The 15,667-nt window shown below is 47.7% G+C and overlaps 1 protein-coding gene across 2 annotated transcripts in view; it reads left to right on the forward strand.

Moving 5' to 3' along the window:
• SMOX (spermine oxidase) overlaps positions 1 to 13,978 on the forward strand; it is a 38,750-nt gene extending 24,772 nt beyond the window's left edge. Inside the window, exons 3-8 of one of the 2 annotated variants that reach the window (XM_047771553.1) lie at positions 2,903 to 3,129; positions 9,209 to 9,382; positions 9,545 to 10,304; positions 10,998 to 11,158; positions 12,961 to 13,050; positions 13,501 to 13,978. In XM_047771553.1, coding sequence (XP_047627509.1) covers positions 2,903 to 3,129; positions 9,209 to 9,382; positions 9,545 to 10,304; positions 10,998 to 11,158; positions 12,961 to 13,050; positions 13,501 to 13,638 — 1,550 coding nt within the window. In that variant the 3' untranslated portion in view covers positions 13,639 to 13,978. The remainder of the gene's footprint in view (positions 1 to 2,902; positions 3,130 to 9,208; positions 9,383 to 9,544; positions 10,305 to 10,997; positions 11,159 to 12,960; positions 13,051 to 13,500) is intronic. The other variant, XM_047771554.1, reaches the window with a different exon arrangement.
• Positions 13,979 to 15,667: the final 1,689 nt, after the last annotated feature.

Consider the following 15,667-nt stretch of genomic DNA (forward strand, 5'->3'; position numbering starts at 1 on the left):
CCCAGTGGTCACTCATGGTAGCCAGGAGTGTGTGGGCTAGACTGACCCTCCAGAAGATTTCGTGCTGTGTCTCTTCCCACACAGGCATCAAGGCCAAGCAGACTGTGTAGCGACTTTTGATGAATGGGGCAGCTGGCTTGGGAAATAGGTTGTCAGGCTTAGAATAAGCAGAGATGGAGGAGACATGGGGATCTTCTGGCTTCTTTCAGAAACTTCAGTCACATTAAAAGTCTCCCCTTAGAGCATTTCCTGGAAGGTGTACGGGCAGTTACATCTGTCTTTCCCTGGCACTCACAGGAGTGCTTGTTGGCAGTGAGGATGAAAGTGCAGTCTAAGGAACTCGCAACCTGGGAACAGCCAGCTGGGAAGCCCTGAGACTTTTGCTCGACATCTGATTGGCTGGCCAGGAGCCTTAGAGATGGAATGACTCCATTTGTGGCTCTTGAGTCTGGATGAGAATTCAAGGTCTGACCTGAAAGCAGAAGACAAGAGGACAAATGGCCCAGGCTCAGTGGTAGTTGACGGCTGCCATGCAGGGAAGTTGGGTAGAAGGCAACAAGGTGCAAGGGCTGGGGCTGCAGGAGGCCGAGGGGGTGCGTGTGGCAGGGAGCCTTCCTTGAGGGGCGGGGAGCCTTCCTTGAGGGGCGGGGAGCCTTCCTTGTGGGGCAGGGAGCTTGGCAGGGCTTCAGGCGATGGGGGGAGTTGGGTAAGTAATTAGAAGAAGGAAGGGGGTAATTAATCGCATACATGGAATGATGTAAGTGAGGAATCAGATCAAGGCAGACCCTACCAGGATACAGGAGAGCAAGTCCAGGCACAGGTGTATGTGTGTGTGCTGTGTATGCAGACACGCAGGGCTGACAGCCCAGACTGCAGTTGGACTTGCTATAGCATGAGATGCTAGCTGTGAATCCTGGGGATAAGGGCAGGGCCCCCAAGGACACTGCTTGGTAGATGTGGAGCCGGTACCTGGTACCTTGTGGATGCAGAGATGTAGCAAGGATGACAGAGATGAGACGCACATGGGAGAGGGCAGGGAACATCCTCAGACTGAGGCTTGCTTCGGGCTAGGCTACTTCATCTCCTTGTAAAGCTTGGCAGGGGGGTAGGGGTGGAGCACTGACCTTGCTGCTGACCTTGACTTCCTCACCTTGTTCCTGCTTATGCCTAGATACCCATGCTTGGTCGTCACTGCCCAGTGACTATGACTATGACCCTGGGAAGGGTCCAGCATGCAGGCCCCTTTTGCTCCTTTTGGGAGTTCAAACTGAGCAAGACACCATGGGGAGCCCTAGGTCTGGGGCTCTAAAGGAGAATTAGTAATAAATGTCCCCAGTGCTGACCCCCCCACCCCCTCCCCAGGAACCCCTCGGAAGAAGGGCACTGGGTGCCATCTAGTCTGCCCACTTTTTCTGGACAAAGGGACCTATGCATTTTGCTTCTGATTCCAGAGACACCAGGAAATTATGCCTTGCCTTGGCTTGAAGTTGATTGTGTTTTCTCTTGCTCTGTGTTTGGCACATAGATGCATACAGGGTGTTTTATTTTATTTTATTTTGTTTTTTCAAGTAACTGATGGTTTAATTAGAATCAGCCCGAAGAAGAGGAATGCCCAGTTCCTGGGGTGAGGGATGATTGCTGTCTGTTATGGGGTATGAGAGAGCTGTTGCTGTGTTAACAGACCACCCTAAAATGTAGTGGCTTAAAATAGCACCATTTTATTGCTGATATTCTGTGGCTCCAGAAATTTGGGTTTCTGTCCATAGTAGTCACAGTCTAAGAGGGTGAAAGTGGAAGCCACAAGGTTTCTTGAGGCCTAGGCTCTGATGTCACAAACGTTGCTTTCACTGCCTTCTGTTAATCAGAGAAAGGCGCAAGGTCAACCAGAGGGGTGGGGAAAGATTCCATCTCTCGATAGGAGGACTGGCAAAGCTACATTGCAAAGGGCCATGTGTGTAAGGATAGGAGGAATTATTGTGACCATCTTGACAAAAAAGTTACCACACATGATGTCTTGAATCAAGCCTCCAAAAACAAAACAAAACACCAAAAAATGTTCTTTTCTATTGTTCTTTCATTGTTTCAGCTCCCCGGGAGCTAGGCAGGGGAGAAGACAAATGTATCATAGCCTCTGCAGCATGAGGCCTAGGCATAGTGGCAACTTGCCTCAGGGCATCTGGTACCTCGGCTATGGATGGGGAGGTAGAATGAGCCATCAGCCCTGTCCCAGCTTGGGCCAAGGCATTGACCTCTGTTCCATCAGATCTGCAGGGCTCTCACCTGTGCCATAGGATGAAAAGCTTGGTTTTCTCCAGAAGTCGGTCTTAGACTGCCTTGGAGAGGAGTCTTCCAAACTGTGATGTTTGCCCTCTTTCCTCTGTCCCAGATTGAGTTGGGAGGTGGCCATTTTCTGTCTGGGAGAGGCTTTGACTCTGGGCCACTGGATGTTGAGGAATTAGAGTTAAGACCAAATGGGGACTTTGGGTCTAGAGGGCTGGGCCTCCTCAATGGGTGCCTCAGGTCCCTTGCTCCCCTCACTGGGCCCATTGTACTCTCTGGTACCCATAGACTGTCTCCCGAGGTGGGGGCACCAATGAGGAAGGAGGGTCTTGTCTGGTGTTATCTTAGAAGGAGAGTTTTCTAATTATTGCAGTCAGGTGACCTGCTGTCAGATCATAGAGTCGTTCAGGGTCGAAGTTATCTCAGCTATAACATGGAATCTATTTCGTGCCACATGTGGTTTCTATAGGAATTTTTCGCTGAAGACTTTGGTTCATTGCTAGAAGGGTCTTAATCCCGTTCCTGCCCTGTTGTTGCGGGTGGAGAGGAAGGATCCTTTTGGAGGAAGGAGGGTGAGGCAGAAGAAGTCCTTGCCCCTCTAAGAGCCTATTGTCACCATCAGGACACGCCACCTTTGAGCTGGGAGCCACGTGGATCCATGGCTCCCACGGGAATCCCATCTATCATCTAGCAGAAGCTAATGGCCTCCTGGAAGAGACAACTGATGGGGAGCGCAGTGTGGGCCGCATCAGCCTCTATTCCAAGAATGGCGTGGCCTGCTACCTCACCAACCATGGCCGCAGGATCCCCAAGGACGTGGTTGAGGAATTCAGTGATTTATACAACGAGGTGAGGTATTAGGACAGCTGGGCATAAGGGTGTGGGGGGCAGGGAGTGCCCTGGCAGTGTGTGTGTGTATGTCGGGGGTGGGAGGCTGGGTGATCTGCCGGGGTCTTCTATGATCCTGGTCATGTTGCACACTCTCTGGGCCCTGCATTTGGAAAGTGAGGACAATCTAAGGATAGAATGAACATGATGAGTGAGAGAAGCGCTAGGTAAGAGATTATTGATACTCATAATTAAATATTTTCCCAGAAGGCCTTAAACATCTTTTATTAGATTTATTACTAGGTATATGGGTGTGATTATTGTTGTTACTGCTCTTAGATACTCTTGTAAATGGTAGTTTTAAAAAACCTTATTTTCTAATAGAGTATAGAATTGTAACTGATTTTTTTTTTAATTGAGTATAGCTGATTTACAGTATTGTATTAGTTTCAGGTGTGAACACAGTGATTCAATATTTTTATACATTATGCTTCATTTAAAGTTATTGCAAAATAATGATAACATTTCTCTGTGCTATGTAATATAGCCTTGTTTCTTATTTACTTTATACACAGTAGTTTGTATCTCTTAATCTCACACCCTTATCTTGCCCTTCCCTCCTTCTTTCTCCTCACTGGTAACCACTAGTTTGTTCCCTATATCTATCCAAGTTTTTTTGTTTTGTTATATTCATTCGTTCATTTTATTTTTTTAGATTCTACATATAAGTGATAACAGAGTATTTTCTCTAACTTATTTCATTAAACATAACACCCTCTAGGTCCATCCGCATTGCTGCATATGGCAGATTTTCATTCTTTTTTATGGCCGAATAAAATTCAGTTTTGTATGTGTGTGTCTTCTTTGTTCATTCATCTGTTGATGGGCACCAAGGTTGCTCCCTTAGCTTGGCTGTTGTAAATAATGCTGTGGTGAACATTGGGGTGCAAGTATCTTTTTTTTTTTTTTTTTTCTTTTTAGGGCCAAGCCTGAGACATATGGAGGTTCCCAGACTATGGGTCAAATTGGAGTTGCAGCTGCTGACCTACACCATAGCCACAGCAACATGGGATCTGAGCTGCATCTGCAACCTATACCACAACTCACAGCAACACCGGTTCCTTGATCCACTGAGTGAGGCCAGGGATTGAACCTGCATCCTCATGGATACTAATCAGATTCCTTTCTGCTGCGCCACAGTGGGAACTCTGGCAAGTATCTTTTTGAATTAGTGTTTTCTTTTTCTTTGGATATATACTCAAGAGTGGAATTACTGGATCATATGGTAGTTACATTTTTAATTTTTTGAGGAAGCTCTATACTGTTTCCCATAGTGGCTGCTCCAATTTACATTCTGCCAAGTGCACAAGGGTTCCCTTTCTTCCACACCCTTGCCAACATTTGTTATTTGTGTCTTTTTTTGATGATAGCCAGCATGACAGGGGTGAGGTGATATCTCATTGTTATTTTAACTTGCATCTCCCTGATGATTAGCTGTGTTGAGCATCTTTTCATGTACCTGTGCCATCTATATGTCTTCTTTGGGAAAATGTGTATTCAGGTCTTCTGCCCATTTTTTGAATTGAGTTGTTGTTTTTGTTTTTTGATACTGAGTTGTATGAGATGTTTATATATTTTTGGATATTAACCTCCGATTGGTCGTATCATTTGCAAATATTTTCTCCCATACTGTAGTAGTCATCTTTTTGTTTTTCAGTGCTTTCCAAAAGCTTTTAGGTTAAATTAAATTAAATTACATCAGTCCATTTTTTGCTTTTATTTCTTTTGCCTTAGGAAACTGATTCCAAAAAAAAACCAAAAAACAAACCCTACTATAATTTATGTCAAAGTATTCTGCATATGTTCTTTTCTAGGAATTTCATTTTCTTGGGTGTTACATTTAGGTCTTTAATCCATTTTGAGTTTATTTTTGTATATGTGTGAGAAAGTGTTCTAATTTCACTTTTTTACATGTGGCTATCCTGTTTCACCAGCAGCACTTATTGAAGAGACTGTATTTTCTCCACATATATTCTGCCTCCTTATCATAGATTGTGTGTGGGTTTATTTCTGGGCTGTTTTGTTTGGTTGATCTGCATGTGTTTCTGTACCAGTACCATGCTGTTTTGGTTACTATAGCTTTGTAGTATAGTCTGAAGTCAAGACATGTGATACCTCAAGCTTTGTTCTTTTTTCTCAAGGTTGCATTGGCAATTTGGGATCTTTCATGGTTCTATATAAATATTTTTTTCTTTTTAAGGCCACACCTGCAGCGTATGGAAGTTCCTGGGGTAGGGGTCAAATCAGGGTTGCAGCTGGCGGTCTATGCCATGGCCACAGCAATGCTGGATCCAAGCCACATCTGTGACCTACACCACAGTTTGCAATGATGCTGGATACTTAACCCACTGAGCGAGGCCAGGGATTGAACCCACATCCTCACAGTCACTGTGTTGGGTCCTTAACTTGCTGAGCTACAATGGGAACTCCATATAAATTTTAAGATTATTTGTTTCAGTTACGTGCAAAATGTCATGGGTGTTTAAATTGATTTTTATGTATTGATTTTAGCCACCTTGCTAAATTGTTATTTTAACTCTAATATTTTATATATTATATATAATATTATTATTATATATAATATTAATTTATATTCTAGTGATATTTTGGAATTTTATGAATATAATCCTGTACTAAAAAAATGAGAATTTTGCTTTTACTTTTTAATTCTCAGACCAGTGTTGTCCAATAGAATTTTCCATGATAATGGAGATGTTTTAGACCTGCCTGCCCTACCCAGTGTGGCAGTCACTAGCCACATGTGGCTTTTGAGGCTTAGTAATACTAAGGAACTAGATGTTTAATTTAATTTTAAATTGCCATAGAGATCTAATGACTACTGTATTGGACAGCACAACCTAAAACTATTCATTTCTTTTTCTTGCCTTTTTGCACTGGCAACCTCCAGTACAGTGTTGGATAGAAATGGCAGTGGCACACATCTTTGTCTTATTCAGGTTTTTAAAAATTGTTAATATTTTAAGTAACTTTTCAGTGGTGCCATGAACATGTAGATCTTGCCTTCCAATAGCTTGTCATTTGTCGTGTAATGACCCTTCACATCAGGTCAGTAAATTGGCCAACAGCCATCTATTGTACATTTCCTTTGTCTCTTGGGCCTGGGAAAAGAGAAATGACCCTTGTTTTGGGGTAGTCCCTGCTCAATGGAGGACAGGCACATTTAGTGTCTCATGTTTGTGTACCCACAAACTACATGGTGTACAGTCCTATAGTGTTGTACATTCTCACTAAATACTATTATTAAACAGATAAGAATTAGTATTCTTCAATGTAGACCTTCCTGGTGGGAGTCAGTCACGTCCTGATTCCCATGTTGCTGTGAGTGCTTCGAGCTGGGATGCCTCTTGAGAATGACTTTCAGGGTCCATGATTGACTTGTTCTTCTAAATGTCCTTCACAGTTCATCATCATCAACTTCTGCTTGTGGGTTTGATTTTTGAAAGCCGAAAGTGTGAGTCATGGAAAGTAGGATGGATAAAGTTTGGTTATCACTCTGGCGGTGCTGCTTTGGTCAGAAGGAAGCGGTGTTATCCCTGAGGTCAAGAAAGCAATTGCCTTATGCAGCTCTTAAACAATGCTGGAGATTGCCTTCATTCAAGTATCAGTTCTACCATTTATTAGCTGTATAATCGTGAGCCAGTTATTGTGCCTCTCTGAGCCTTACTTTCTGCATCTGTAAAATGGACACAGTTGTACCTACTTCATAGTCATGAAGACTAAATGAGGAGTTTCCGTTGTGGTGCAGCAGAAATGAATCCGACTAGTATCCATGCAGACGAGGGTTTGATCCCTGGCCTCGCTCAGTGGGTTAAGGATCTGGCGTTACTATGAGCTGTGATGTAGGTTGTGGACGCAGCTTGGATCTGATGTTTCTGTGGTTGTGGTGTAGGCAGGCAGCTGCAGCTTGGATTGGATCCGTAACCTGGGAACTTCTATATGCTGTGGTGCAGTCCTAAAAGGCAAAAAAAAAAAAAAAAAAAAAAAGACAGAGAGAGATCCTAATGAAAAGTGCTTAATGAGAATGAGGATTGGGGTGAGTAATATTATTAGCTGTTACAGACCTGTCTCATTTTCCTTGGTCACATTGGGAAGATGTCACGTAACCCAGGATAGGAGATTGTACCCATATGACAAGGAGTGTGTTCAGTTAAGGCTGTCCTAGTCAGTGGTTGACCTAAGGGTCACATAGATGGACTAAATTTGTTAGTCCTCAGTTGGATTGTTTGGCCTTTAGTTAACATAAGCTGACTGGCTACTGTGTTGCTTATCATCTAAGGCAAAACCCTGGGGGGAGAGGAGGCAAGTTGAAAGCCTGATTCCTTGGCAGTGGTGCTGGGTGAGGAATTTGCTGAGGACTCCAGTTAAGGCCAAATGCCCAGTGTCTTGTGACTGTGGGGAGAAAAGTGAATAATTTAACTCACGTTCTTTATATTTTGTACTTCAGAGACATACTTAATTCATGTTTCTCTCTTGTGGAGGCCTTTCCCTTGGGTAGAGTAGTGGGGGGTGGGCCACGTGCCTTCCTTCCTCCACCGAGCAGCCCCAGGGTCGGGGTGCAGGGCAGGCACATTCCTGTGAGTGTATGTTGCCCAAATTCAGATTCACTTTAGGAAGGGAAACATGCCATGCATCGGCACCAGCCACAGACATTTGGCCAAGGAGCCCACAATTGCCAGTGTCCTCAGAGGGAGAGTGGGCATGTGATCACGCTCACCACGCTTCAGGGAGGCCAGGGTCTTGGATAAAGTCCACGGCCCTCGGCATGACCTTCGTGGCACCTGCCTGCCTTTCCAAAGTCCTGTCTTGCAACTGTCTTTCTCCTCGCTGCCCACTTCAGCAAGACTGAGCCACTTTGAATGCATCTCACACTCTCCCTCTCCATATGCTGTTCCTTCTGCCTAAAATACTTTTCCTCTTCCTTCCTCTGCCTCCCTGGCTGTCTCCTGACTGAGGGAGGCTGTCTGAGTTGATCTCACAATCCCTGGTATAATAGCCAGTTATAACATCTCCCCAGCTTGAGTGAGGGTGGCAGCTCAGTTCTGTGTCCGTCTTGCTCACTCTTACAACCTGCGTCGGGCATAGAGCCCAGTCAGTGTTTATTGAGTAAATGTTGGGGCTCAGGCTTTGCCCTTGGGGGATCCCACGCCTGACCCAGGGCAGGCTTGCTTTCTTCAGGGAGACCTGCCCAGTGTCTGGTGGGTGTTACATACCAGGCGGGCAAGGCAGGCAATAGGACCTTGCTCCAAGGGACTCTTCATTGTTTTCTGTTGATGAAGTGTGGGTTGGGGTTCATGCCAAAATACGCCCGTGAAATACACTTCCATTCTTTGGTGCACTGGGTCCCCCTCCTCTCTACACGCCTTGCCCCAGCATGGCCTCTTCCTTAAATGCATCTAGGTCCTGCAATAAAGGGGTCACTTTGTGTGGGTCTGAGCACCGCCAGGGAGGGTCTCCTTTTCAGATCAGATTTCAAGGCCCCTTCTGCTTCTTCTCCCCCCAAAACACTGGCCAGGCCACTGCTCCACACTGCCCTCCTGGGAGAGGGTGAAGCAGACACCCTTGGGGAGGAATGTCAGGGAAAGAGTTTGTGCATTTGGTTCTTGGAAAAGGGAAATGTGTGTAGACCTGGGTTCTCCAGTGGGCGGTCTGCTTGGCCATGCAGAGCGCATGGGGAGGCAGTTCCTTTCCCACAGATTTTAGAGGCACACCAGCTGCTTCACTTTGATCTAAGCAAGGGCCCAGTAAGAGAGCCGCTGGGGCCCATCCCACCTCCTGAGTCTGGACGCAAGGAAGCTGGCTGCCCAGCTTCAGCTTGCCATCCCCAAACCCGATTTCTCATGGTGCAGCCTCAGTGCGGCACTGAGTGCCATGCTGCTTTATCAAGGGAGGGGTGCCATGGGCTCGGCACATCTGGGAGCACCTGGCAGGTCATGACTTTTGAGTTGGAGCCCTTAGGTCTGAGATGCAGGCAGGATGAGTGAGTGTGTTTTCAGTTCCCTGTCCTGGGGTTTCTCTGCAGGTCTATAACTTGACCCAGGAGTTCTTCCGGCATGGTAAACCAGTCAATGCTGAGAGTCAGAACAGTGTGGGGGTGTTCACCCGAGAGGAGGTGCGCAACCGCATCAGGGATGACCCTGATGAGCCGGAGGCCACCAAGCGCCTGAAGCTCGCCATGATCCAGCAGTACCTGAAGGTATCTTTGCCATCTCGGAGCTCTCTTGAGTACAAATACCAGAGTGAGGAAGACTGATCCTGGGGAAGCTGGGTCCGAGGAGGGCGGCCTTGCCCTGAGGTCCTGCTTCTGCCCCTGTCCAGCCTTGGCGGTCACCTGGCTCCCCTCTGGCTCTTCCCACAGGTGGAGAGCTGTGAGAGTAGCTCACACAGCATGGATGAGGTGTCCCTGAGCGCCTTTGGGGAGTGGACTGAGATTCCCGGTGCCCACCACATCATCCCCTCGGGCTTCATGCGGGTCGTGGAGCTGCTGGCAGAAGGCATCCCGGCCCACGTCATCCAGCTGGGGAAACCTGTCCGTTGTGTTCACTGGAACCAGGCCTCAGCTCGCCTCCGGGGCCCTGAGATTGAGCCCCGGGGTGAGGGCGACCATAACCATGACGCTGGGGAGGGCAGCCAGGGTGGAGAGGAGCCCCCCGGGGAGAGGCAGGACGAGGACGAGCAGTGGCCGGTGCTGGTGGAGTGCGAAGACTGCGAGGTGATCCCCGCCGACCACGTGATCGTGACCGTGTCGCTGGGTGTGCTCAAGAGGCAGCACGCTAGCTTCTTCCAGCCAGGCCTGCCCACCGAGAAGGTGGTGGCCATCCACCGCCTGGGCATCGGCACCACCGACAAGATCTTTCTAGAATTTGAGGAGCCCTTCTGGGGCCCCGAGTGCAACAGCCTGCAGTTTGTGTGGGAAGACGAGGCTGAGAGCCGCACGCTCACCTACCCGCCCGAGCTCTGGTACCGCAAGATCTGCGGCTTCGATGTTCTCTACCCGCCTGAGCGCTACGGCCACGTGCTGAGTGGCTGGATCTGTGGGGAGGAGGCGCTGGTCATGGAGAAGTGCGACGACGAGGCGGTGGCCGAGATCTGCACGGAGATGCTGCGGCAGTTCACGGGTGCGTCCCCGGCCCTGCTCTACCAGCCTTGTACCATCTGCCTTCCTCCGCGAGACCCTCTGTGTCTCCTGCGCCATGTGCTAGCTAGCATCCCTGTGGCCAGGTCGCAAGGCCGAGGTGGGTTGCCCAGGGGCAGAGACGCCTGAAGGGCGCCACGTCTTAGCCTTGGCTTCTAAATTGCAGGCCCTCCCCGTTTGGAACTTGAGACACTCAAAACCACAGGCTCTGGATTTCTTCTTTCTAAGGGCTGATGGTAAAAAAAACTCAGACATCACCGCAAAACCGCAGATTGCCCATTTCCTACTCATGTTGTCTGGCTAGGAGATGGATTTGCGTGTTTTTTTTTTTTTTTTTTTTGTCAACTCTTTTAGTTGAACGTCCTTCCTCCCCTATCCCAGAAGAGCCTCCCAGGAACCCCTGGTGTTGGAAGGGGGAATGTGATTATATGGGATGTTTATCAGATAGCAAAGTTAAGACCTGCAGAGAGGAGATGTCTTGCTGGGAGTCACCAGGAGGTGTTGAGGGGTACACAGCTTAAACCCCAGCCTCCGCACTCCCTCCTCCAGGCCTCCTCGTAGCAGCCTGGCCTTCTTGGAGCCCTGGAGGTAGAGTGAGAGTTGTCTGCTCAGGGGTGTCTTCTGGGTGCAACCATTTCTGACCCTCGTCCCCTTGGCTTTTCTCTCTCCCCAATAGGGAATCCCAACATTCCAAAGCCTCGGCGAATCCTGCGCTCGGCCTGGGGCAGCAACCCCTACTTCCGGGGCTCCTATTCGTACACACAGGTGGGCTCAAGTGGGGCCGATGTGGAGAAGCTGGCCAAGCCCCTGCCATACACTGAGAGCTCCAAGACAGCGGTGAGTGTGGGTGTGCTGGGTGCATAAGGAGTGCAGGCTGATGGGATCTGTGGGGGGGTGAGGAAGGGTATTTTGTATGTGTGTTTTGTCCAGGGGGCGGAGAGGGAGGGGAGTGTCCCCTTGGGAGGGCCAAGGCAAGATAGATGGAGCAGCTCCCATAACAGAAGAGGAAACAGGAAAATGTGCCCTTACATCGGGGAGAACAAATGGAATCAAATTGAGGTGTATCAAATACTTTCCTGAGGTTATAAAAAAGGAGCCATTTAATGCTGTGCAGTCCAATATGGTAGCCATTAGTCACATGTAATTTAACTAAAATTTAAAGTCATAAATATGACATTTTGTTCTTTAGTTGCACTAGTCACGTGTCAAGTTTGAGAGCCACTTGTTGCTTGTGGTACCACTTTAGAGTGTGTCACTATAGAGCATTTCTGTCATCGTGGAAAGTTCTTTTGGTCAGCACTGACCCAGTATATTTTATTTATTTTCCCCTGTATATTGTAGAAAATCAGACTGAGAATACGGACCCACCCCCAAATTATATCAACTATGTAATAATATATAGAAAAAATAGTGAATCAAAAAGAAATTATCTATAATGTACTTCTCCCATAAAGTAGATTTTGAGTTTCCCCCACCAAACAGACACATACAGTAAATGTTAAAACCCCAACAGAATTATATTTAAAATAATTCTTTGATGTAATTGGTGAAGATTGCAGTCAACCAATGTGTGTTGTGCTTGCCCTGGCGGTGCTCCGGGGCAGAGAGGAAAAAGCCTTCCCTGCCGCTACAGCCATCTTCCTTAAAAGCACACCATCTCTTGTCACCTGCATCACTTAGGACTAGTGCATGTAACACAAAGCAAAACAAAACAAACTGTGGTTTAAACAAGAAGGAAGTTTCCTTCTGTCACAGAAAAGGAAAATCCAGAGGTAGGTATCGGGGCCCCGTGTCCTTAGCCGTGGCTCCATCTTCCAGGCCACCCTGTGGTCCAAGAGGGCTGTGGAGGCTGCTGCTCTTGCTCTCATGTCTGTGACAGGTTCCTGGGTAAAAGAGGTGAACCCCTGGGCTGAGTCAGTGTCTCTCAGCAACAATGCTGATTGGCTAGAACATAATCACATGACTCCACCAGCTGGATGGGAGTGGGCCCAGTGAAAAGTCAGGACTTCTGTTACTGAGGAGAGAGAGAATGGATGTGGGAGGAGGCAGCTTGTCCTCTGCCACAACATGTGCCCCACTTTCAGTTTAACCATCTCTGCAGGTTCCTTGTTGGTAGGTTAAAGCCTCACTACTCAAGGTGGGTGGTCCATGGACCAGTAGCACCAGCATCAGGTGGAAGCATGTTAGAAATGGAGATCTCAGCCCACCCAGACTTGCTGAATTAAAAACTGCATTCTGCCTGGGTCCCTAGCGGGTACCTTTGCACATTCAGTTTGAGATGTACTGGAATAAATTCCAAACTCAAGCTCAGAATGCAGGCATCCGTATTTTGCTGGGACCCCACCTAGACAGCCTGCTTTCTTGAGGCCCTGACTGTACCAAAATTCTCACTGTCTCCTAGGCAAGGCCTGCTTTGGTGCATTTTTGCTCCCATTTCCCTTTCTTCCTGAAACGTCCTTTACCTGTTTATCCAGCATATTCCAAGAAGAAACCCAAAGGTCCTATCCTCTGGGAAGCTTTGTGTGATTCTGCTTGGCAATGGGCTTCTTTTCTGGGCTCTCAGCCTCTCGCCCAAACACCCATCATGTCACATATGATGCCATTTAGTAATTGGATTTCGTGTCTGGCTTCCCCACCAGCAAGGAAGCTCCTCAAAGCAGCTGCCTGGTCTCCTTTTATCTTCCAAGTGCCCAGAACAGTCCCTGGAACCTAATAGGGGCTCTATAAAGGTTTGTTAAATTACTGCCTAACTGTATCGAGTGCTTATATTCTTTCAGGTTCTAAGTGCTTTAGATATGTTATTTCACTTGATCCTTACAACCACCCTAGGAAGTAGATGGATGGTATAAGGCCATTTTGCAGATGAAGAAATCAAGGCTTAGGGAGGTTATGTCATTCCCTGAGTTCACTAGTAAGAGGCACAGTGAGTCTCTGAAACTGTGTAGCCAGGACTCATAAAAGCCTCAGAGCAGAATGGATGGAGGCCTGGATGTTTGGGGAAGAAACAGGGGAAGACGGGCAGGTGGGATGGGCAACTCCTCATCCTGTGGAAACAGCAAAACCTGCATCTCAAGATGGTTGCTCATTCCTCTCTGACTTGTAGTATGGATGGGGGGTTCTGGGGCAGACAGGTAGCCTTTCTTGCTCCTCCACCTTCACTTCCCTGTCCCCCTGCCCAGCCCATGCAGGTGCTGTTCTCGGGTGAGGCCACCCACCGCAAGTACTATTCCACCACCCATGGTGCTCTGCTTTCTGGCCAGCGTGAGGCTGCCCGTCTCATTGAGATGTACCAAGACCTCTTCCAGCAGGGGACCTGAAGGCCTCCTTGCTGCCGAGCGTGTTCCTTAAAGAACCACTAACTCGTGACTGCCAGCCCTGCCCCTTGCTGCTGTGTATGCCTCATTTCCTAATCCTCTGTAGAATGGATTTGTATCTTTTGTAGAGCTAGACACCTGACTGGCTTCAGACCTGGCCCTGTAGCTTTTCCTTTTCTCTGTGCTGGGTGGTGACCAAGGTGGGGTCCATTGATTTACCTCTGTGCTCTGACCTCTGACCTCCCCCCATGCCTCCCCTCATCTCTGGCCTTGTTATTGTAAGTGCCTTCAATACTTTGCATTTTGGGATAATAAAAGAGGCTTGCCCTTCCTATGCTCCTCAGCTTCTCTCTTCCATTTTTCTCAGTGGGGTATGTGTATGTGTGTGTGTGTCATCCTCTTTGAGGGAGGGGATGGTAGGGGGAGCTGTGGTCTGGCTGTACCCCCACAGGGGAAGGTGCCTGCCTTTACTGAATGGGCATTTTCTCATCCCAGTCTGTCTGTAGTTGTTTCCTTCCTGCTGGTGAGACCCCTCAGGGGTAAGGGCCCCTCCCTGCCCAGCCCCAGCTCCTTCAGGACAGGCCTGAGTCTGCCTGCTGGCCATTTACCGGATTTCTCAGAGCCTCAGTGGGTGATATGGCCACATGGAGTGAAGGTGAGTTTTATGAGAGGGGACACCTGCTGTTGCTCCCTGCCAGGCTCTGATGTGTTAATTATTAACAGTGTCACTTGGCCACAGGGCCCTGGTCTGGCTCTTGGGGTGGCTGCTGTTGACTTCTGGGAAGGTGGATACTCCAGCTTTTTTTTTTTTTTTTTTTCCTGAGTGAAAACACACACAGATACACACCCCTTATATACACCCCCCCAAACACACATCACTCCCACACAGATATACCACTCCACACCCTTATACCTGTACACAACTATACCTACACACACACACACACACACACACATGCGTGCACGTAAAACCTTAAAGAACATGTAGTCATTTTCTTACTCCAGATTTCTAGTGATAGGGCTTGAATTCTGTAGCATCGAGGTGTTGGGTGGTGGAGAAAGTGATGAAGAGCCAGGTGTGCCCCCTGGTCTAACTTAGGTTGGGCCCCCTCCTCAGAAATTTAGGGCACTGCCCTTGGTAAGACTTTCCATCCTTTCCCCGCTCACCTCAGGCTGCGCTGGAGATGCCCACACGTAGGCATATAGCCCTACACCCTCCCTACACCCATCTGCATGCCCCGTCATCCTCATGGAGTTTATGTCCGGGATTCATATTCACCTGATGTGTAACTTGAAAGAATTGTAAGTATATATATTACATTTAAAATTTTTTGAATTGAGTATTATCAGTGTAGTTCAAGCTCAAAAATCTTAAAAGGATACACTGAGCCATCTCCTCCAACATCCGCCCCAGTACCATTGCCATTCCCTGTATTATTAGTACCTTGCGTGTCCATTTATAGATAAATCACTATACATGTATACCCTTCTCTCCTTTTTATACAAAAGTGACAAAGTATTCATCCTGTCATGCATTTTGCTTGTTTTAGTTAACAGTGTATCTTGGAGATCTGTCCATAACAATACTTAGACAATGTAAATTTGGATCTTACTTTTAGTCAGAGTGTCTGTCTCCTTCCTGACCAGTTACTTTGCAGGAAGCACCTTTTAGTAACTTTTGCCTTTGGAGGCACTGATCCAGCTTGGACCCTCTGCATGTGCTGGATTTTCCCCACTAACTGTGGTGGGACAGACAGAAGTGGCCTGTCACATAAGTAAGGAGAATGAAAGTGATATGCAGAGTCTCTGGATCACAGGTATAGGAATTTTAAAGAACTCTATGAGGGTGAAGGGCCAGAAATGTTTATTTGACAATTGCATGTTGGGGAGCTTTAGGTGTGGGCATTTATGACAGTCAGGAGGGTTGTCATAAATGCTGGGTGCAGAGTCTCTTAATTTGACATGGATGCAGCTCAGGCTGGGGAGGGTGATGCATCCCAGTGGGGAAACCAAACCTCTGAGAGTTGAGAGT

Source organism: Phacochoerus africanus, chromosome 3 (genome assembly GCF_016906955.1).
Source record: "Phacochoerus africanus isolate WHEZ1 chromosome 3, ROS_Pafr_v1, whole genome shotgun sequence".
Classification (NCBI taxonomy): Eukaryota; Metazoa; Chordata; class Mammalia; order Artiodactyla; family Suidae; genus Phacochoerus; species Phacochoerus africanus.